The 18,618-nt window shown below is 34.7% G+C and overlaps 2 protein-coding genes across 3 annotated transcripts in view; one reads left to right on the forward strand and one right to left on the reverse strand.

Annotated features, from left to right (window-relative positions):
* The window catches only part of LOC109046247 (breakpoint cluster region protein-like), a 68,909-nt gene extending 64,702 nt beyond the window's left edge, over positions 1-4,207 (forward strand). Inside the window, exons 19-23 of the mRNA XM_042748458.1 lie at positions 187-326; positions 429-563; positions 647-752; positions 1,328-1,490; positions 1,694-4,207. Coding sequence (XP_042604392.1) covers positions 187-326; positions 429-563; positions 647-752; positions 1,328-1,490; positions 1,694-1,783 — 634 coding nt within the window. The 3' untranslated portion in view covers positions 1,784-4,207. The remainder of the gene's footprint in view (positions 1-186; positions 327-428; positions 564-646; positions 753-1,327; positions 1,491-1,693) is intronic.
* Positions 4,208-10,562: 6,355 nt separating this feature from the next.
* LOC109045942 (zinc finger protein Gfi-1b-like) lies at positions 10,563-17,441 on the reverse strand. Of its 2 annotated transcripts, none has more exons than XM_042748244.1 (7): positions 17,206-17,441; positions 16,037-16,149; positions 14,828-15,013; positions 14,453-14,682; positions 13,444-13,581; positions 13,166-13,331; positions 10,563-12,648 (listed from the first exon to the last, which is right to left on the reverse strand). In XM_042748244.1, exons 2-7 carry the CDS (start codon positions 16,140-16,142, stop codon positions 12,470-12,472), a joined length of 1,005 nt encoding a protein of 334 aa, XP_042604178.1. In that variant the 5' UTR covers positions 16,143-16,149; positions 17,206-17,441; the 3' UTR covers positions 10,563-12,469. The 2 variants fall into 2 exon arrangements, with proteins under 2 accessions (XP_042604178.1, XP_042604177.1); XM_042748243.1 differs by lacking the exon at positions 17,206-17,441 and adding an exon at positions 16,605-17,150 and having other exon boundaries at positions 10,564-12,648.
* Between the last annotated feature and the right edge of the window lie 1,177 nt (positions 17,442-18,618).

Raw genomic sequence — 18,618 nt, forward strand, 5'->3', positions numbered from 1 at the left:
CCTTGGTGAGCATAATGGTAGCATTATGTATTTAACAGTAACACATCTAATATTTTTTATATATGCCAACACAAATACAACACACAAACAATTTTTGCTGAATATAAGTTTAAAAAATTGTAGTCATTTCATGTTCATTAAATCAAAAGCCTGGTTTTGTGATGCTGGTATTATTTCTTGTCTCAGACGGGAACACTCTAAAGTGCCCTACATCGTCAGACAGTGTCTAGAGGAAATCGAGAGAAGAGGAATGGAGGAAGTGGGCATCTACCGTGTCTCAGGAGTGGCCACTGACATCCAGGCACTGAAGACTGCCTTTGACACCAGTGAGTGTCCCTCAGACTTGTGTTTTTTTACATAAAGTTATGACAGACACATCCAGTCAGCCAGTTTAGTTGCTGATCTCTCTCTTTGTCTCCCTGTAATAGATAATAAAGACGTGTCAGTAATGATGAGTGAGATGGATGTGAACGCCATTGCCGGAACGCTCAAGCTGTACTTCAGGGAGCTCCCTGAGCCCTTGTTCACTGATGAGCTCTACCCAAACTTTGCAGGAGGCATTGGTTTGTTAATTGTTTTACTTGAAAAAAAAGTATTAAGCAGACTTGGCTTTGTGAAGGTATAACTATGTTGATTATGTCATCAGCTCTTTCAGACAGCGTAGCTAAGGAGAGCTGTATGCTGAACCTCCTGCTGTCTCTACCAGAGCCCAACCTGGTCACCTTCCTCTTCCTGCTGGATCATCTCAAGAGGTAGACCAGATGCTGATGACTTTGACATTGTTCTATGAAGCTTAACAACAAGAAAGATATATTACTGGGTCAAAAGTCCCAAAAGACGCACTACTATACACTGTGCACTTATACACTATGTACTCAACCTAGTAGTGTATGTTTCTTGCCATTAATAATCAGGGTCTAATAGCCACTCCCTCTTCGTGACATAATTAAAGCTGCGACAGTTGAGTGCATGAAGTGTCCATCATTCCACACTTCATTTTTTCACTTATCGTCTGGGTATTTAAAGTGCACTTCAGTGTTAGCGCACTACTCGCTCTATTTATACTACAAAACGTGCTGCTGGCATCACTTGTCATCATTGTCTGGGCACATTTATTAATTTATTTTATTTTTTTATTCACCACCAAATTGTAAAAATATATGTATTTTTAAATAGTATAGTAATATTTTATTATTATTATTTGAATAAAAAAAAAAAAAAGTTATATATTGTAATTATTTTAAGTTTTGTAATCGCAAACTGGATGCATTCATACACTGATAATCTTTATTTCCTGTCTTCCTGCTCTTTCTCTTTTTGTTTGTAGGATTGCAGAAAAGGAGAGTGTAAACAAGATGTCTCTTCACAATCTGGCCACCGTGTTTGGCCCGACCCTGCTACGACCTGCTGAGAAGGACAGCAAAATCCCCACTAACCCCACACAGCCTATCACGATGGGGGACAGCTGGTCACTGGAAGTCATGTCACAGGTACACGATAAAACCACAATTAACGGACTATTTTCAATTTAAGGAAGGACTGTCAACATGATACCAAGCGCCATTGAAAATCATTTAAATGTGTCTGTGTTTGTATTGGAACAATGGAAAACACATTTACAGTAATGCACTTATGTTTTATCCATTACACATCTCTTAAAAGGTGCATAATTCTGTCTCCTTTGCATCTGTAGGTGCAAGTTTTGCTGTATTTCCTTCAGCTGGAGACCATCCCGACGCCAGACAGTAAGAGACAGAGTATCCTGTTTTCCACAGAGGTCTAAAGGAGTTCTTATTCCTATTGTAAGTCTCAAACCAGTGGGAGAGGGATCAAGCAGGCATGTCCACCCACTGGGTATAACGGACACTGGAATGCACAAGAGCATTTCGCCTTTTGCGCATTTTCTAGCTGTCGCCACTAGGGGACACCGCAGCCCTTTTAAACGTTAAAGAACTGGACTTGCTCGGAGCACATCTTGAATATTACTGAACCCTCTGCCTATTTTCCTCTGAACATCAGTGTCCGTTCAGCACCTTCGCTCTTCATTTTCGTGACTCAGACCCTGAGCATGCGTCCTGTACGTGGGCCTCTACTGGTTAATCATGTCAGCTGGTGACAGTGAATTCTGTCTCTTCTGGCTTTTTGTGTTTGTCCTCATTTCGCCTGTCCCCACTGGTCACTGATGCTCTTTCTGTGCTGCTACAATTCAGTATCCAGCTCCAAACCATTCCAGATTTTGGATCCTTTTATACAATAGATAATTACATGGCAGTTCAACGTAGTTCTTATTGCAGACTCTTAAAAGTCAATTGAATAGCTTCTGTTAGTGTATGTCAATCATTACAAGAGTAGGAGGATTTCTGTGTAGAAGATGGTGTTTGGTTCAGTTATTGTCAGTGTTGATGTGATTCTAAGTTAAGAAAACATACATAAAATTAGAAAAATCTCGCTATTATTTATTTTCCCTCTTTTTTTTGGCCCATACCTCTCTATCAAGCAATATTTAAGCACTCATGAGTGTGTTTGAAAACATGATACATGTTTCATTATGCTTTCGTAGTAGAGATTTTGGGAGAGAGAAGTACATTACCAAAAGGGTCAATATATTTTTCTTTAATCTGTTTTTTTTTTAATGTAATACATATAGAAGAATTATTATTTATTTGGGGACAGATATCAACATCAGTGTCTTTTCAAAGTACGTCTACGTTTATCGCTAACTTATCCGTGTTATGAAGTACTGTAGATTCCTTACATATCCTCTTAATTTTCCTGTCTTTGTGAATCCGTGAAAATGCTCTGAGGGTAGCACACAACATTAACGTTTCCCCTGCCGTATATCTAGTGTTGAGAGATGACCAAACGGAGAGGTTTTTAACTCTACACTGTCTTTCACATTCACTCTCTCTCTAGCTTCACAGCACACTGTGGTTTATGTCTCGCTGAGAACCATACAGCAGTGCCTCTCTGTCTCATCGTAAGACATTAAGGTTAAAAAACAACAACGCTGTATATAGCACAATCTGTTATCGTTGAATCCTGTCAGATTGTTTAATGAAGGAAGGGTTAATAATGGATGCAGTACAGGAACAGTACAGGTATTCTGTTTTTATAACAATTTAGTTCATATCAGTAAAAATGAATGCTCTTAAGTTTATTATTTCAGTTAAAGGTGCTTTAGTTACTTTATTTAACATGCAGGCATGTTTTTTTTTATGTTTGTTTTTTTGATAAGTGTGGTGCGTTTGAGTTCTAACATTAAACCAAATTCTGGCTACTGTAGAAGGGTTTTTGAAGACTTTATCATGCATACAAAAAGGGGTCCAGTAATTGAAAAGGAATTTCTGTTAATCCACCATGTGATGTCTTTTGTTTTTTCGTTAACGTGTGCAGTTGAGACATTTCATCCTGTCTGTCCTCTTTCTTGATTGTCGGCACTAAACGTACATTTCCTGTATCTTGCACCTGTCCGAACTGAAGTCAGCATCACATGTGGCTTTCTTTCTAGAGATATGTCCGCTTTTTTTTTTTTTTTTTTTTTTGTAATATGTAACTCTTGACATAAATTAAACTGTGCTCGATTCCTATCAGAAGGCATTGGGTGATTCAAAGCATTCCCGTTGTGTTAATTGCTTATTTAATGTGCTTTTTATAGATTGTTGAATGTTACTGGGTTAGGAATATTGGACATATGCTCCGGTTCAATGGGAGTGATACAGCGCATGATGTTTGAGAAGCGATTTCTTTGCACTGCACATAGTTTAAAGACTAATGTGATGAAATTTCTTATAAACGTAATGAGATTGTATCACACACAGTGAGAAGCATCTACAAACAAATTCATTAAAACTTGTATTATGACATTATAACCTCCAGATTTATTTGTATTCACAAAGTATTACAGTTTTGAATTGATTGGTCATGAAAGCACTGCAAGGGTCCATCTGTGTCATCCTTTATAATGTTATGATGATTTATGTTGAAACCTTGCCTTTAAACACATGCTGGACAGCCACTGGGACAGGCTGTGGATGCCCTCCCCTTTTCCTCTTAAGGTTTTTGTCACTATTTATTCTTGCTAATATCTTAATGTTCTGGTTATAGGACTGTACAAATAGATAATGAATTCTGCAGACTGAAACGTTTGGAAGGCATTTGCGGCCTATGTTTATACACAAAATGTTGAATAAAACCTCCTGTATATGAATACCTGCTGTTTCGTAGTGTTTTTTCTAAAACTATTTGATTGTATTACACAGTGAGAAACATATTTCACATATTCTGGATAGGACAGTAGTTTAATTTATTTGTTTGTTTACTTTTTGTGCAATTTTTATTGAAGAACGTGTTTTGAAACGCTGTATTACACAATTGTAATGTATCTATGTGTCCACATGGGGGCAGCACGGCCTTGCTCCATGTTGTTCATTTATTTTATTTATTTAACCTATAATATATTATAATGTATTTATCATTTTTTGGGGGAAACCCACGCTTAATACGTGACTGAAATCAGTGTCTTGAGAAATAACAATCGACCAATAGACGAAAGGCAGAGAGGTAATCTGGATATAGTTCAATCTGTATGTTATAATTTTTTTGAGAAATAACAATCGACCAATAGACGAAAGGCAGAGAGGTAATCTGGATACTCGTACAAATTCATACGACTGCAAATCGTACGTATTTTACATGCACATTCGTATGAATTTGTACGAAGACCTACACCAAAAGAAACTTAACCGTTACTGGGGTCTAGCCACGTATGAAATCGTACGAGTGCGTACGTCAATTTCGTAAAATATGTACGAATTGGCATGAGATAGCGTAAAGGCAGAGAGGTAATCTGGATATAGTTCATTCTACTCATTTGACGTACTGCTTTTTACATACAATGTAGAGAAGAAACACGTACGTTTCCACAACAATGCCGTCAATTTGTAAATTTCTACCTCTCCCTTTTCTCCAGTTTCTTCCTCTTTTTTGTATTTAGCCTTTATTGTATATTTCTCGTGATATTTACCTCAAAACGTCGTTTTCATCGATGTTTACATGCTAGATGTTGTGTAATATAGCACTGTTCAGTATAGTTTAAGTAAAAAACACTTAAAAACACAGATCACATGACTATTCCAAAGCACTATAAAATGATATTAAAAGTACCCTGTAACACTGCAAATGCAAGAAAACTGATGTTGATATAACAAGGATATGATTATATACAGTACAGGTCAAAAGTTTGGAAACATTACTATTTTTAATGCTTTTGAAAGAAGTCTCTTCTGCTCATCAAGCCTGCATTTATTTGACCAAAAATACAGAAAAAACAGTAATATTGTGAAATATTATTACAACTTAAAATAATAGTTTTCTATTTGAATATACTTTTAAAAAAATAATTTATTCCTACAAAGGTGAATTTTCAGCATCATTACTCCAGCCTTCAGTGTCACATGTAACATCCAGTCTATCACATGATCATTTAGAAATCATTCTAATATTCTGATTTATTATGAGTGTTGGAAACAGTTCTGCTGTCTAATATATTTGATGAATAAAAGGTTAAAAAGAACTGCATTTATTCAAAATAAAAATAAAAAATTCTAATAATATATATTCTAATAATATATTTTCTTTACTATCACTTTTTATCAATTTAACACATCCTTGCTGAATAAAAGTATTGATTTTATTTTAAAAAAAAAGAAAGAAAAAAAAACGACTGACCCCAAATTACTGACCAGTAGTGTATATTGTTATTACAAAATATTTATATTTTAAAAACATAGCTTCTTTTTTTTTTTTTTTTTTTTTTTTTTTGCTTTTTATTCATCAAAGTATCCTAAAAAAGTATCACATGTTCTGAAAAAAAATATTAAGCAGCAGAACCTGTTTCCAACTTTGATAATGAATCATCATATTAGAATGATTTCTAAAGGATCATGTGATAATGATCCTAAAAATTCAGCTTTGCATCACAGAAATAAATGATAATTTAAAGTATAATAAATTTAAAAACAATTATTTTAAATTGTAATAATATATCACAATATTACATTTTTTTCTGTATTTTTGATCAAATAAATGCAGGCTTGATGAGCAGAAAAAACTTCTTTCAAAAACATCAAAAATAGTAATGTTTCCAAACTTTTGACCTGTACTGTATTATTTGAATTATTTTCCCATTTCTGTAACTCTCTTCTGTATTTCGTTACAGAGAGCATTCTTCCTTATTTGAAAGTATTCATCAATATGTCATGATGACATCAGGAAAGACGGCTGCTTCCTTTGAGAGCATAGTAATAGATTTATTTTTGGTGCTTTATGTCTAGTCCTTTGCTTTTGCAGAGGCCACACAGTCCTCCTTTGGTCCGATAAGAAGCTGTTTCCTGTTCACAATAAGAGACTCTGAGCTTTGAGGAACTGGAGGGATGGACTGAGTTAAAATACAGACTGACATTCTGTCATAGAGCTGTTATGGGAGAGAGTGAGAAGGAGAGTGTCGTGTGGTCTGTTTGTCTCTGATTACTTGTGTCCACAGTTCTATCTCTCTGCTCCGGCTGTTGCTCCTCCCTCAGCAAGCCATGAATGCTCTGACCGTTACAGGGTGGATGGGGTCAGATAAGACTACCCCGCTACCATCACGGCCCTGCCTGCTCCCTTCAGATTTCACCAACTCTTGTTCTGTTCCTCCTCTCCCACTTCATTTCCATGTTTGCTGACTTCAGATGTGTTGTTTTTGCAGGCCGGTTTGTTGATCCTTGTTGTGTCTGAGTCAGTTTTGCTCTTGGCTGGTCACCACACTCCGTTAAACCCACCCACCCTTCATGTCTGCTATCTGTCAATCACTCAGTATCACTTTGTTACTGCATGTGACCCGATGCACGTTTCCTGCGTCCACAGTAAGACAGATATACTCCCTGAATCTTGTAAGGGAACTTTTGTATTGAGCCGTGTGTTGTTAAAAAAAAAAATAAAGAAAAAAAAAAAAAAGGTTTTACTGTGCAAATGTAGTGATTTATGTTGTAATGCTTATTTTCTGCATATTATCTAATAATTTTTACAGAAATACATTAAAAATGCTATTCATACATGAATTGGAATATATTTGAATTATTAATTAAATATTTTTATAATAAAAAAACATAAGGTAGAATAGAAAAATAGGGCATGCTAGTGTTAGAGGGACTTTTAAAATTAAAATAAAACAAGTCAAAAAAACAGAAAAGGAATAGAGAATGCTAGTGTTAGAGGGTCATTTTTTATAATAAAAAGAAAACAAGTAGTATGAATAGAAATGGAACGGAGAGTGCAAGTGTTAGAGGGTCAGATTTTTATTTAAAAAAAAAATTATATTTAATATTAATTTGTAATTCTATTAATATTTTATTGTATTCACTCAAATTGTGACATGATTTCTCTGAAAAGTAAATTTCTAAATTAGTAAGTCTTTATGTATAAATATTTTACAAAAAATGAATGAATATGACATATTTTGTCCTTTTTATGATGATGGAAGGCTAGATCAGTTTGTTTCTATACTTGTAATAATATTTTTTTACCTTCAAAAATTACATATTTTTGTGTGTGTGTGTGTGTACTTTTGAGTACTTTTAGTTTTTAAGTCACCAAACTAAAACTTCTTGGAAATGGTATTAATAAAAATTCATAACCACATCAAACCAACATAAATATTTATTCTTTTTAAAATTAGATCACTCCTGATCCTACTTTTTTTTCTTCTTTTTTTTAAGTGCACTGTTCTCTCAAATTCATCTAAATTATGAAACATGGCATTGCACAAGCCAAGGCACAAGAACAAACTAACATCAGGACACATTTACATACACAGCATACATTTAGTTCCCATATATCTTTAGTTTCTTAGCACTACGCGCACATGCATAATCCTCTGAGTGGATTTAAATAATGATTGCCCCTTATCTGGCGTCCCACTCTAATCAGTGTGGTTCGGGCCTCGCTGTGTCATCGCTCTGCTCTTGCCATGACGTGCCAGCTGTCTATCTGCATCTTCTCCTCATCTCCAAACCCATAAAACTCACTGACAGGCCCTTTGTTTGAGACACACCAGTTGCACTTTTAAATATGTGGACTGAGTTCTCTCTTGTTTTTATGCGTGACTGCATATGCAACCAAAAAAATATCACTTGTAAATATACTCTTATGCACATGATTTCCATTTACTGTAGAGAGGCTTAAATATTATTTTTTGCTTCTGTAACAAGATGAGAGACTCGACCAAACGTGTTTTAAAGTAAACACGTTTCTCTGCACGATTTGATTTCTGTGTTTGTTTTATGTATACTTTTACAGTGTTTAAAAACCTTTTGTAGTGCTGTTTCGGAGCTTTTCTTGTTTTTGGAAACAGTTGCATTTCTAAAATACACAAAAAAGCAGCGTATAAAAGCTCATTTAAAAAAATAACAAAGAATGTTTTTCTAAAGCGGTCATTTCTTCATGCTCTGCTGCACAGTCAGCCAGTTTAATAGAAAGCTCAAGTTAATTTTTTAATGTGATCATTTTCATTTTTTTGATAGTCCTTTCTGTGATAAGGTCTCTGCTTTGGCTCACACAGTCGCCTGCTACTTTGCCTCAGGCAAGCGCAGTCAGAGTGTTTTGCATATCTGCTCATTTGTTAAGCAAATCTCTCTCCTTCTATCCTTTTTCTAAATCCCTCCCTTTTTTCCTCCCTTTCGCTCTACCACTCTGCTTTTGTAATCTTAAAAGATGTTCTGACCTCTCGTCATTTTTTTGTTCATATATATATATATGATATATCTGTATTTGTGTGGTATTGTTGTGCTGATGCATTGGTTCAGTGGATGTGTTACCTTTGTTTATACGTGAGGACTGATGTACACTAAAGGTCAAATTTCTCTTTTTGCCTGCAGGCTTTAACAGCTTTTGGCAGCAGACCCACTTAAAGTTTTTTATGGTGATGGCCTGTCCAAATATCTGAAAGCACATCTCTTTATTGTTCCTCACTATTAATTCTAAATCAACTGTTTCTACAAATACAAAACAGCTGCCAAAGCTGAGTGAATTTAGCATATGGTGTGTATGATTCGTTGGAATATATTAAAGATTAAAATCTAACTCCAGACATGCTTAACTGAATTTGTTTCTCGTGATCTTAAAAACCATTTGATGTGAAGATTAATGTGTAAAAGGCATGACATCAGTTCTGTAGACAGATATATTTTGTGCTTATGTATGAATTCATTCACAAAACAAACAACAAAAAAATTTAATTAAATAAAAAATGTAAAGTTTTTGAAATGCATAAGTTGAGTAGTGAAGGAAATGAAGCCAACGATTGTTTACTGTATAGGAGCTCCCTCAAAACGGATTAGTTCGGATCCTGAATTCTGATTGGTCAACAGCTGTCACATTTCTACAATGCCATGTTAAAAACATAAAATTTTATCCAAGTTGTGACTGGAAACTTATTTGATCAAATCAAAAGACAATGTATTCCAAATTAATATCAAGAAAACTTGTCTTATTAGTGAGTTGTCCTCGTGGGTAAAAACAAACATAGTGCATGAACAAATGATTGTTAAAGGGGTCATGAACTGAGAAACCAAAATTCTCTTGATCTTTTGACATATAAGAGGTCATTTTACTATGAAAACATCCTGTAAAATTTCAGAACTCAAAAACTTCTCTTTAGTCTAAAAACTGCTTATATTGAATGCAGTGAGCCAAAACAACAGTTTTGGGAATATTTTACTCTATGATGTAATAGTGTGGATAAGCACCACCTCCACAGGAGAAGATTGACATCACAGTCTCTTTAGCCCCGCCCACCGATTCATGCATAGTGTTTACAAGAAAGGCGAACCTAAATGATAAAGATGGCTCTGAAGAGTGCAAAGTTGTGAAAAAAAAAACAGCGTTTGCATTGCCTTCCTCCTGATCCCAACGTTAGGAAAGAGTGAATGAACTATATTTTTAATGAAGTTCCAGACTGTGTCAGTAAGAACTTTTGTTTACTTCATTTTACTGCTGATTCATTTACAAACAAGGCACAATTCAATGCGGGATTATCAAAAAGATCTTTTATTTATTTTCTTGAGCACAAAATCAGCGTATTTGAATGATTTCTAAAGGATCATGTAACACTGAACATTGGAATAAATTAATTTTTAAAGTATATTAAAATAGAAAATGGTTATTTTTAATTTTGTAAGAATGTTTTACAATATTACTGAATTTGCTGTAGTTAATATAAATATATTCAGCCGTATTGAAATAATGAGTAGGTGTGTTTCCACACTTTTGATGAATGGCGTATGCAGTTCCGTAAGATATTAGACTGGAGCAGGAGCTTCTAAAACCAGTTTAATTTTCATAATCAGAAATTACTGTTAGTGCACTGTTGCATGAATGGTGGACAAACAGTTTTCTGATTTACAAAATCATGCAAAATCAACACACGCAACAGAAAAAGAGGAAGTGGAACTCAGGTGTGCGTATGCCCCTTCATTTCCCCTTTCTCCCTTCAAGGCTACACGTCACCCCACCCTCTTGTCTTAGTCCTAAAATCCTGTTTGCTCATACATTGTCTGTCATCCAAATCTGACACCGATTGGCTCACTGAGCAAGATTGTGATTTGCTGTTGGATTTACTGTCTCGTTCCAGGATGTGGCTGTAACTGTCCTCAGCATGACTCAGACCCCGTTGCTGAGGTAATAAAAGAATTATTTGCATGGGCACCACAGATTTGTTTACCAACTGTTACTAGAGATGCACTGTCTGTTTCCACCCTGATGTGAACACTGATTTCTGTTCCGAACTTTTTTGACAGGTGAGCAGGTGTGCAGGGCGCAGATGGGGAACAGGTCAGAAGTGGAAGTGATGAGATTTCTGTCCAACTTTCTTCAGCTTTTTTCTCAGTAAGTTCCTCTTCGCTGAATAACCGCACTTACCAGTCATGACCCTGTTTTGTGATCAGCCGCCACTACCAGCGTCTGAGGGAACCACATGTGAGGTGTGCAATGCATGGTTTATGATACAGTACAGTGTAGACTGATTGGATTTTCCTAACTGTCTGTTTTGTTTGAAAGGGGCGGTGTGCGCAAAGCTGTGTCAGTGGGAATTTGTTTGGCAAAGCAGCTTGAACTCCGCTGATGGGAGTGACCTGAGAAGCAGACGTCAGTAAATCTCTGAGTTTTCTTAGTCAAAATGTTTGCACAACTAAGACTAAGGAGTCCCAGTTGGTCAAAGTTTAATCACAGGAATCATTGCATTCATAAACATCAATTTCTTTGTTTTGCTGCTTTGCCTTTCTCCGCCAAGCTCAGGCCCAGAAGGTCCGTTCATTCAGCCGCATGAAGTTTACAAACCTGCCAGGCAGGAGATTTGCATGTAGAGTTCCAGGTACCTATTTGAATGAAGCTTTATCTCTAGTCACACCAGAGATTTCACACAGCCTCCGGCAGTGTGCAAAGCCATGAGCAAGACCAACGGAACTGTGTATCCGGATCCTCGACAGGGCGGAGACACAAGAAGACAAACACAGCAAAGCCGTGTTTGCTGACTCTTCTCATTTTTCACTGTACCAGGACTGATTTTTTTTACACATTTACAGTACATGCACTCCTCCCCCTTCTCTTTATCTCACAACTAGATTGAAAAATCCACTTTTATGAATTATTGATCAAGCACCAATTTCAAAGAGGAGTATTTATTGTGAGACAAGAGTTTCTATAAATAACACAAAATCAAAGATCAGTCTAAACACTAACATACAATCATTTCACTGCATTAAAAAGCAAGTTTAGAAATGAAAGAAATATGTTTGGACATTATGATTTAATATTTAAAAGGACATTTGATGGACTTTTTGTGTAGAATAAAGAAATGTATTTTGAATTCAATAATTTACTCCCCTCAAGTTGTTTCAAACCTGTATGACTTTGGTTCTTCTGTGGAAGCACAAAAGCTGATATTTTAACAATATCTCAATATCATTTGAGACCCCTTTGACTTTCAGTGTATTCTATATTATTTGTTTTATATTATATAGTATTTTTTACAAATATTTTAAAGTCGCTTATATATTCTTTAGCTTTTAAAAAAATATTTTTCTATATAGCATTAATTTATTTTTATTTAAGTTTTAGTTTTGAGTTTAGTACTTCAACTTCATTTGTCAACATTGCTAATCTTTGCAATTAAATAATTTATGTATTTTTATGTATGCAGTTTTTTAAAGCTTTTCATCTAATATTTATTTAATTCCAGATTTATTCCAGTTACCAAACTTTATTTTTAATGCTACTTTTAGTTTAAGTTAACAATAACTAAATTGTTTGGAACAACATGAGGGTGCGTAAATGATGATAAAATAGTATCCCTTTAACAGGAGTCTAAACACATTCCTCTGAAGCAACAGTCTTTTTTGCAGTCATCAGTGGTCTTCATTTCCATATGCAATCTCCATTATTTAAGGCTGTGCTGGCTCTCGTGGTGTCTGCGAAGATCTACCTTCCTCTGGAAGCCTTTGGAACAGATCTCACAGCCGAACGGCTTGAATCCGGTGTGTTTGCGGCTGTGTGTGATGAGGTTAGAGCTCTGGCTAAAGGCCTTGCCACACACCTGGCATTTGTGAGGTTTCTCACCTGTAAACAAACATAACATTTCAAAAAAATGTCAACTGAAACCCATTTTAATCTGTATAAAAACACTGGAGAATCTTTGCTTTAAAGCCAGCTTGGATTTGCGTGCCACCCAGATTTGTTCTGTTTTCCAACACAGGAGTGGCTGTCTACTACATGCAAAGCAAACTCTCCAAGAGGCATCAGGAAAGCAGGAAGACCAGCTATGCAAATCAAGACAGCATTTGTTTAATCTTCTTTTCTTGATTTTTCTGTAGCTGTGCCGCTCTTGGAAACACACCCTAGAAAGCCAACTTCAGCATTGAAGGCGAATATATCTGTTCTCCATATGCAGTTTTAATGATTTACATGGAAACTCATTCCATGTAAAGAGATAACACGTGTTTCCAAATAATATGGGGAGGGTTTGGGGGAAACTGTTATTGAGGTGGCATTAACCGCATGTGCTCTTTATCACTGCCACAGATCTCTTTTCAACCCCGACATAACAAACATGCAGTCACACACCATGGCGTCTCACCTGTGTGAATGTAGGTGTGTTTCTTCATATCGGATTTCTGGTGGAATCTTTTGCCGCAGTACTGGCAGGGGTACGGCCGTGTGTCTGAGTGGATCAGCAGGTGAGTGGACAACGTTGAGGAGCGCTTGAAGGTCTTTCCACACATCTTGCACTCAAAACTTCTTTCCTTTAAACACAAAACAACAACAAAATGAATTTCTTTGATTGCCAAATGCCAGCTAAGGATGATACTATGTGATAATGCAGTGGCTAACTGACTAAGCATGGTTTGTTCGTACCTGAGAGTGGACGTTCATGTGTTGCTCTAAGCTGACAGCATGGCCAAAGCTCTTTCTGCAGATGCTGCATCCAAAGGGACGTGTGCCACTGTGAGAACGTCTGACGTGAACCTCCAGCCCATGAGGGGTGGAAAACACCTGGAGAAGAGGACAGAAAACAGCAATGAAATTGACATATGATTTATTTATTATTACATATATAGAAATAATATTTATGTAAAATATAAATTTTATTTTATATTTATATAAGAAAAAAATTAAATTTATATTTTTTAATTACAAAATCTAATTTAGATTGTATTCATAAATAAATGATTATTTTATTTCTAAATAAAATAAAATCAGATTTTTGAAAAAGAATATTAAGAATGATGCCCACATATAAAGAAAATATATATATATATATATATATATATATATATGTGTGTGTGTGTGTGTGTGTATATGTATATGTATAATTTATTTGAAGCTGAGACGATATTTATGTTACTATTTATAAACAAATAGATCATTTTTGGGGAAAATAAAAATCTATCAAATTTAATTGAATTCAATCATTTGCTTTTTATTCTGTTATATATTATATATTATTCTTATAATTCTAATTAAAAATGTAATTTACCGGTAATCATTTTTTATGAAGAAATTATATATATATATATATATATATATATATTATATATATATATATATATATATAATTTAATAATTTTCTAATAAATAAAATAGATTATTTGGTAACAATCTAATTTAATTGAATTTAATATTTTCCTCAAAATAATAATTATTACTAATAAATTATTCAATAATATTATACATTTAAATTAATACAAAATAATATAAATTAATAATATACAAATAAATTAATGTTAATAATAATTGATTTTTTTTAAATAAAAGAATCATAAAACAAAATATAACATCAAAGAATAATAAACATAAAATATATAGAAATATACATAAAAATGAATATGTTATGTTTTGATAGATAATTAAAGAGATATTTCACCTTATCACAGGTAATGCAGTGGTAGGTGTTAGACGTGGGTGAGTAGTGTGTGCTGCAGTCCAGTGGTTGTTGAGGCTCAGAGCTCTGCTTCAGATGAGCTCCGTACAGGCTGCTGGCGTGCTGCAGGAGCGATGGAGAGAAGCCCATCTGCCTGAAGTCATATGTTGCAGGAACATGATCCCAGGTATAAGAGCTCTTGTAGTAGGGAGGGAACTCTGCCAGCTGAGGCTCTGTTGGAGGTAGAGAGGAAACATTAAGATTATTATTGTTATTGTGTCTAAATCTGCCCTAGAGATGTTACATGATACTTGGCATTATTTTTTTTTGATCGAAGAACAAGATGTACACATTCAGATATTTATGTCAAACTCTCACCAGATAAGTAAAATGGCCGTCTGGTTGTGACAGGCAGCTCAGGTAGAGATGGTATTGGGCAGTCTGGCTCTTGCTCACACTTGATGAAGTCATACGGGTCTCTGTGGGACGGCCGAGTGACCGAATCTACCTGGGGCCGCTCTGGGATATTACATTCCTTTGGTTCCAAAGGGACCAGCGCTGGGACTAAAAAAATATTACATCACAAAATTGAAAAATGCATTTGGTACAATGGAGCTCAACAGCTATCAAAATGAAATTAATTTGAATAAAATAACATACACTCTTAGAAATAACATTTTCAAAATGGGCTTTAGAACAAACATCTTTGGTTCCTCAAAGAAACTTTCAGTAGAAGAAATTTTTTTCTTGGTGTGAAGAACATCTAAGGAATCTAAAGAACCCTTTTCAACTATAAAGATGGAACGGTTCCATGGGTGTTAAAAGTTCTTTGTGGAACCATAGATGCCAAAAAAAAAAAAAAACTTCATGTCAATGCATTAGAAAACAAAATATTAAACCAAGTTTGTTTTGCTTCAGATGTAAGCTTGTGCTATCTGTCGTCAAAAAGAAAAAGCCTTTGGTTTTATGGTTTTAATGCAATGACATTATGATGCAAAAACATTCATATATTTTTATGGCCATTTTATTCACTCGGGCAGCTCCTTTCTAAAGTAAAACATTCAAAGCATGAACATTTAAATAAACTATTTATGCAATTAAATGGAGGTGTGCACATGAAAAGCTTTGAGAGCATCAAACAGATCTGAGATTGTTCCTTACATTTTCTCCAAATGAACCCTATAAAGAGCAGTTATATCCAGTCACAATATACTGCTCTCTTGTTTGAATAGGGCTAGTTTGCATATTCGCAACATCCAGCCTAACTGCTCAACAGCTTACGGACTTCCATGGAATACAACCTATTGAGCTACCTTACTAAACAGCACATTAGGCCCACACTGCTGTCTTAAGTAAGCAGTTGTCAAAGTTTAAGACACAGCCCTAGAATCTTCTAACAGTCAGCCTGAGGCTGAGGCACCAGCAGCAAACACCAATCTGACAGGTGCTCAGCACATCCTCTCAGCACTCTCTAGACAAATCATTTATTTAGTGGAGAATTATAGATGCATAATTATGTAAATGAGTATAAAACATACAAAAACCAAGAACATTTTCATTATATATCACTGTGGATTGTTCACTTACTTGTTTTGGATGATGGGTCCGGGAGTTTCTGTTGACTTTGCTCGGTGTCGATGGGTCGGTGCACATTGTGAGACTTTTTACTTTTCACCAAAAATGATCGTGGCATGATGATTCTGTAAAATTAGATTTGTTTACTGATATTTTCATTTCCATATTTGTTATGATCACCAAAAACTATCAGCCATTACAAACTTATAGAATAACGAAACTAAAAATAAAAAAATAAAAAAATTGTATGATAGTCATTTCTATATCATATAAAAACAACAACAACAAAACTCAAAACTCTTCTTATAAGATTATTTTCCTTTCTCTGTCTAAAAAATGAAACCTATACAGTTATTACAGGGTAGCCTACAATATTTGGTGTTCTGTTGCTGTTTTGAAAGTTTCAGTCAAACTTTGGTTTAAGACAGATTTTTATAACGTGTTAAATTAGCCCAAATATACCACATTACTGTTTTATAATAAATAATTATTTAAATATAAATATAAAAGTAATGATAATAATAGTCTTGAGGTTAAAAATAATTGAAACTGTATTACAGCCTATATGAAAATATCTTACCTGAAAAAATAAAAACTGAAAACTTAATGTTTAAAGTCCTTTGATTGTTTGAGAGGCAAACTTCGCGTTGAAGGGCGCAGGGAAATCCGTTGTGATGTTTAGAAACTTAAGCTCTGCATCGCTGTGAGTTGGTTGCGTTGAGTTTTTTCAGCTCCCCTCCCTGATTTTCAATCCGATAATTCTGCGGTGGAATCTGACTGAGCTTTCAACCAATTACAGACGGAGCAGGTGCGACATTTGCCTACTAAACGCAAACTTAAACATCCTGGTGTGGTGGGCACTCTTTTCCATAATGATTTAACAACATATTCAAGATATTTTAACAAATACTAGATATTATTTTAAATCAGTCTATTCGTTTTTATAGGCTATATGTTTAGGTCTATTTTTCTTTTATTGGGACATTCAGAAAGTTAATTAGATAACAGAACGTGTTAAAAGTTGGAGATATAGTGCAAACTAATTATTTTAATTATCTGCTGTCAGTTTAGTAATTTATTATCTTTGTTAATGGTCATCTGTTGATTTATCTGCTGTAGAACAGCTAGCGGGCTTAAAACATAAAACCAATAAACCAGCAACAAACTTTGCTTGAACGTACCCCTCAAAATACACACCAAACCTGTAATGTTGGTATCTCCGAATGTTTGCCTACTTTTATTTGCACAGTTGTGTTTTGGTTGCAGCCTTAGGCGTTTTTATATGATCTTTGATTATTAAAAGTAGGCTACAACTAGATTATTGCCGCATTGTTTGTAAAACTAAGCACTGGAAGAGTCTTAGGTGTTAATTTATTGATTGTCTGTAATCCTGGTGCGTTTTTTTGCTCCGTTCAACATTCAAGATTACCGGAGGTCAGTTTTTATTGCCTTGTGCGCGTGAAATTTGGAATCAATTAATGTATTTACGCCCCCGCGTGGCTTGGTGGTGAATTGCGCCGCATCTTTGGGTGACTCTTCAAAATATAATTACATTTTTTAGGTGTCGCAGTCTTTCTTTTCTTTAACTAGCTTTCATTTATCTTTTATTAAAGTATATTACTTTTGCTGAAAGCCCTAACTTGCATAAAGTAAATAAAATTATGTTCGCTTTTCACTTTTGCACACTTTTCATTCGTAATATGGAATGATTTAAAACGACAGCTTTGAAACACATCCAATTTACATTTAGTTGAGCATAAATTAATAAAACTAGACAGACGTTCAACAAAAATAAAAACTAATGACATTGCCTACCACAACATGACAAAAAAAGCTAAGAATGAACTAAAATGTAACAAAAATAACTATTCCAAAATATTAAAATAGTGTCTCAATAATACTAAAATAATACTGTACACAACTGTAGGAATTACATTAAAGAATACTTAACAGTAAGCTGCATGTAAGTCAGAACAGAGTTAATCAAAATATTGATCAGTTTGTTCAGTCAGATATGAACAAAAAGGCATGGAACACAGCAATGTGAGTGTTGCAAACACTTTAGGACTAACGCTTTACGCTAAATTGTAGCAAATATGAGGCAAGAATTCGCTTATGTAAATAAATAGAAGTCTACGGCCATGATGAACCACTAGAGGGACACCATTCTCCACTGAAAACAGTCTTATCCAGGACATTAAACCATTGCATGTCAGTTGCGCAGAAATTATTCTTCACTTCTTATATTCATGCTATTTTTTTTTTTTTTTGTAAGCAGAGGCAGAAATCAGCGAACAAAATGAAACATCACTGAAAGATGAGATAGGTGATAATGAGTATAATGTTTGGAGATTATGGATAAGGCTGTGAATGAATTACCACGGGTTTCTTCTATTTAAAAATGTGTGATCTCAACCTCATGTGATTACATGATGACATACATGATGACACAATTGTAATTTTAGGTAACGTTTTTTTTTAAATTTCATTATTTATTTACTGAATATATATATTTATTTAGTACTTTTAAACGTAAATAAATAGTTTATTAGCCTATATTTGGATTTTAATTTTAATATCTTCTTCGTCAAGCT

This window comes from Cyprinus carpio, chromosome B21, assembly GCF_018340385.1.
Source record: "Cyprinus carpio isolate SPL01 chromosome B21, ASM1834038v1, whole genome shotgun sequence".
Taxonomy (NCBI): Eukaryota; Metazoa; Chordata; class Actinopteri; order Cypriniformes; family Cyprinidae; genus Cyprinus; species Cyprinus carpio.

What these genes read in the sequence shown, in the direction of transcription:
- LOC109045942 (XM_042748244.1), bottom strand. Translation starts at nt 16,142, where the DNA reads ATGCCACGATCATTTTTGGTGAAAAGTAAAAAGTCTCACAATGTGCAC. An exon ending in GGACCCATCATCCAAAACAA is followed by an intron (nt 15,014 to 16,036) that starts GTAAGTGAACAA and finishes ATATTTTTTTAG; the next exon opens with TCCCAGCGCTGGTCCCTTTG. An exon ending in ACGGCCATTTTACTTATCTG is followed by an intron (nt 14,683 to 14,827) that starts GTGAGAGTTTGA and finishes TACCTCCAACAG; the next exon opens with AGCCTCAGCTGGCAGAGTTC.